Raw genomic sequence first — 4,985 nt, 5'->3', positions numbered from 1 at the left:
GAGAGAGAGAGAGAGAGTACCTGAGAGAGAGAGAGAGCGCGCACACACGGAGCAGCCGCAGCTCGGCGTCGAGGAGGCACAGAGACGGCCGGCCCCCCACCTCCCTTCCTCCTCTCCCGATCCAGGAGCGGATCGAGCCGCCACCAACCGCAAGGTCGCGCCCGACCTCGCCGGCGCAGGCCGACAGCAGCCGGTGACCCTCTCCTGTCTGCTGCCTCACCTCCCTCTCCTCTTTCCTCTCACTTTCTCCATCGCGGGCGGGGGGCGGCGGCGGCGGCGCATGAGGAACGAGGGTCGAAGATGTTGACTTTTCTACCCTGGCCTGAAGCGCAGTGTTTGTCCACTTAATCCCCATTCCCCGAGGTAATTATTTTGGGCCCACTTTACTCCTAAGGATCTGCACGTGGTCACTCAAACTGGTATTTGCCAGTGGGCAAAATTGGCAAATTTGATCTTAAAACGAAAGTATTTCACAAACTAAACTGTTTTAAAAAATATTTCACACTGCTGACCCTTTTGTGCAGCGCCCAACAACAAGGCGCTGCACTCTACTGTGCAACTCCTTACAGCTAGGCGCTGCACAGTGCAGTGCAACTCCTTAGAGCTAGGCACTGCACAGTGTGGCGCCTAAGTGTTAGGCGTTGCACAGTAGAATGCAGCGCCGCGCTGCACATTAAAGGTCAGCCGGGTGAAATACTTTCAAGAACAGTTTAATTTGTGAAATAGTTTCGACCTGAGGTCAAATTTGTGCCTTTTGCCTTGCCAGTGCCATGCGTATCAGTACCCACGCACAGGAAGAAGTGGATAATTCAGAGAGGTGCAAGAGAATGACAGAGGAACAAGATGACTCGTCAGGATTTTCTGTGATTAATAATGTTCAAATGTGATGCTACGTGTCAAAATCAGGCGTAGTGGATGAGGTATTCATACTTAGATGGAGTAAATGGACAAGAATATTTTGGTGGGTTAAGTGAGCAAACCCAACAGTTGAAGATAGTAAAAAAAGACCTTTTCCACCTAAGTATTATCCAATAACTTCTAGATGCTATCCACATCATTACTAGTATCATCAACAACTGTATTATGATTTAGAATATATTGTAACATATAAGCATTAACTACAACGTAATTATGATGTAAACTATCCTACCATAATACATTATTTTCCAGCTTACAACGTCAATGATTTATAAAGTTTCTTGGATCAGTCATTGTCCAGAAACAAGATAGTGCAAGGCAATACTAAGTGCTGAACATGTACAAGAACATTTTGAGGTGATATAATCGTACAAGGCATACATCATTGTGCAGAAAAAAAACTCAGATAGCAGATACGGAACAAGAAGGCATAGATCTACTCAATTCTAGACAAGAAGGCACTACAAGATTGTTTAGCAGGAGATTAACCAATCAAATTCACTACAACTTGAGGAGATTAGCAAGAAGAATGTAGATCTGGGATGCACGGTGTAAAGATATGGAGTTGGGATGGGAAATGGTGACTGAAGGGAGACTCACTGTGCGACGTCCAAAGCACTGTCTGCCGGACTTGCATCGCCGAATATAAGCTATATGCATCCCAATGATATCCCTCCTGCGCTTTTTACTAGTCTCCTGTTACAGAACATATTCATTAGCAGGGGCAGACCCAGAGAGAAAATGATCCAGTGTCCCAGCATATAATCACTCAAAATTTTCAGCTAAGAGTGGGGTGTCCTCCACTATAGTTTGCATGAAATTTACAAAGAAAAACTCTTGCACCCGGTGTCCTGTACACCCGTGGGTCAACGTGGGTACGTCCCTGTTCATTAGCACTCTCCACAAGAGCATTATGATGGTTCTATATAGAACCAGATACGAGAATCATATAAACCATGTTGGTTCTGGTAGCCCGGTCCCTTGCTTTTCTTTTATCTCTTCTGTCTATGTCTTTGCTTCCCCGACTGCTTGCAGTCTGCTTGTACAGTTTTTCCCCCTTCTAAATGAAAAGGCAGAGCACCTGCCATTGCCCGTAAAAAAAAGCAAACCTAAAATATTCACTTTATTCTCGGTCTGTGTTTCCAACAATACACAGCAGCACAGCTGATGCTTCGTTGGATGCTCATGTACTTTCAGCACAAAATTACAGTAGCACTTATAAGAATACAATCATTGGACTATAAAGAACAACTAGGCCTTCTTTGGTTTATAGGATAGGAATTTTATAGGAATAGAAAAATCATAGGAAGTGAGATGCTTTGTTGGATGCTCATGTACTTTCAGCACAAAAATACAGTAGCACTTATAAGAATACAATCATTGGACTATAAAGAACAACTACTCTTAGTTGCTTTGTAATACAAAGCGGGGGGACCCTTTTTCGGTATTCAACTATATAGTATATTATAAAAATAGCACATGGTCAGTTGGCCATCACATAGCACGAGGCGAAACAACCAAAAGTGAATTTTGAAAAAAGTTAGTTTTTTTCAATGTTTTATTAACATAGTTTTTTTTAATGTCAAAATTTATCAGGCACATTTACATAGTAAACAAGATACTGTCGATTGACTATATGTGGCAAGGCATGTTCGCAACACAAATAACATTCAAAGGATAGTATACTTGGAAATGACGTACTTACATTTGACAAGGAAGAGGCGCACTTGCGCTTCAGACTCGTGGTCTCAGGTTGGCGATTCCTGAGTTCTTGGATTTCTTCATCTTTCTCCTTCACCAAGGAGCGCGTCTCCTTTAGCTTATCCTCTAGAATCAATAACTTGTTTCCATAATCAACAACTTCTGCCTCCATCGTGCGATTCTCCTTTACTAGCTTTTGCGCTGCTTCAGTAGCTTGTGCTGCTGCCACTTCCTTGTTCTTAAGAAGCATGGCGTAGTCCAGCAGCTCCTGCTCCTTTATCCGGAACTGGCTCCAAACAAAATCCTTTACAGCACGTAATCCAATGTTTTCCGTATGGAGTTTTTCAATACTTTCATCTTTCTCCTTCAGCAAGGAATCCATTTCATGTAGCTTCTGTTGAGCCACAAGAGCTTCTGCATGGAGTCTGCCAATCTCATTGTCCTTGTTTTGAGTTGCGACGCGCAGCGCCTGTACGTTCTGCTGAAGCTTCTTCGCTTCTTCAGTAGCTTGTGCTGCCTCTAGTTTCTTGTTCTCAGAGAGCATGCTTTCCTTTTCCATTGTATTCAACTGGTTCAAAAGAACAACTTTTACTGAATAAATATCCTTATCCTTCTTGGACATCAGGGTCTCAAAAGCTCCCTTTAGTTTTCTAAGGTTTGCTCTCAGCACTTTTACACTGTGCTCATGATCCCCAGTGTCTTCACCAAGCTCTAGACGATCTTGAACTTCCTTCGGCTTCGATTAACATTAACGGAACCAAACAGAGATGCAAAAATGGAATTAGGAAAGTCAACGAGATGATGCCCAAGCTGGACTGCAAGCTTTTGAGAATGCATCTGATATCTCGGTAACTACATTACCTTAGATTCAGTGCTTGGTAGGGCAAGAAGACCTCTACAAGCTCTGACATCCTCCAGATCACCCTCTTGGAGTTCTACATTGAATACGCAAGGCAGCGATATCAGCACCAAAAAATAAATTCCTTTCTGAAAGTGGAAGGTAGAGAACTCTACCATGCAAAATTACAAATCCAAATGCGAAGTGAAGGTAAAATCTGCACAGAGTAACATGTTCACGATGGCCAGAATAGCAAGAGCTCTCTGATGTTTAGCCTATATGCAGTGCAGCGACGGATCTTCGCCGCTGTCATTTCCATGCGATGCTCTCCAAAGCATGACAGAGCATGCTTCTAATACAACGGAAAAGAGTGGGGGGACAACTTTGTTTATTGCGACTGATGTGTTGCCAAATCTTCAGAGAACCTCGGGACGCAGGACGGTATGGCTAACTGACTCGATTGCAGCGCGTGTCTCGCTTATAAATCCAGCAGAGCCACAAGAACGCAACCCTAAATTTGTCATTACGGGGACCAAAATTAACCCTGAATGTGGAGGACGGGTACGAGACAATGGGCGGTGTCTTACAAGCGGCGGGCGCCTCCTCCCCCTCGCCCCTTGTCGCCTCTAGATGCGCGCGGTCGGCGGCCAGCGCCTCCACCTGCGCCTCGACCTGATCGTAGAAGCGCAGCCACTCCGCCCTCCCGTCCTCCCCGCAGAGGCCCAATGCCGACGAGGCTAGCGCCGCGCCGGCCCCGCTCATGGATTCGAGTCGGACTGTCGGAGAATACGAGACGAGACGATACGACGGAGAGATACATAGGGTAGGAAAATCCTATGAGCAGGAAAGAGAGAGATATAGGGTAGGAAAATCTATTGAGCAGCAAATAGGAAAGAGATGTTCTTTGATTCATATTATACGATTTTTTTCATTGAGTCAGTAATGTTTATTTTCCTATGAAATATGATAGATAGAAAGAATTTATTCATAGAAATAGAAATAGGATTTTATTTCTGTACAAACCAAAGGGCACCAAAAAACTGTTCCTACAAAAATCCTATCCTATGAAATCCCTTTTCCTGCAAATCAAAGAAGGCCTTCATTTTTTCATCGCTTGCTCTGACCGTGGATTCGGTTCTTCTATTGCACTATATACAAGTCGAAGTTTAGATTTTTTTTTTTGACATGGCAAATCTATTTTTTTTCAAATGATAACGTCCATATGTGTGACATGTGTGCACATCGCCCACACACCTTGATCCGTGTTGTTTCTATTTTGCACGAATCCTAAAGAAATATGTTAGAATCTGAGTGCCACCGTAAGCATTATCTTGTGTGGACATTGGAGAGTTCGTCCACACACCCCGCAGCACGCAGTTTATCAGCTGCACTGTGTGGATGAACTAGTTTCTGCCCATACAACCACCACCTAGTTCACGCATGTGTGGATGAACTGCTTTTCACTCACACGACACTCGTACGTTGTTGGATGGCAACTGCAGCTGCGTGTACGTGGCAACTATGATTC

The 4,985-nt window shown here is 44.2% G+C and overlaps 1 protein-coding gene across 1 annotated transcript; it reads right to left on the bottom strand.

Moving 5' to 3' along the window:
• Positions 1-1,419: 1,419 nt before the first annotated feature.
• On the bottom strand, positions 1,420-4,219 carry LOC119300074 (centrosomal protein of 112 kDa-like). Its single transcript, XM_037577146.1, has 4 exons — positions 4,056-4,219; positions 3,481-3,580; positions 2,624-3,355; positions 1,420-1,614 (listed from the first exon to the last, which is right to left on the bottom strand). Exons 1-4 carry the CDS (start codon positions 4,217-4,219, stop codon positions 1,420-1,422), a joined length of 1,191 nt encoding a protein of 396 aa, XP_037433043.1.
• Between the last annotated feature and the right edge of the window lie 766 nt (positions 4,220-4,985).

This window comes from Triticum dicoccoides, chromosome 5A (genome assembly GCF_002162155.2).
Source record: "Triticum dicoccoides isolate Atlit2015 ecotype Zavitan chromosome 5A, WEW_v2.0, whole genome shotgun sequence".
In the NCBI taxonomy this organism is placed as follows: domain Eukaryota; kingdom Viridiplantae; phylum Streptophyta; class Magnoliopsida; order Poales; family Poaceae; genus Triticum; species Triticum dicoccoides.
This window is presented reverse-complemented; position numbering and strand designations above follow the sequence as displayed.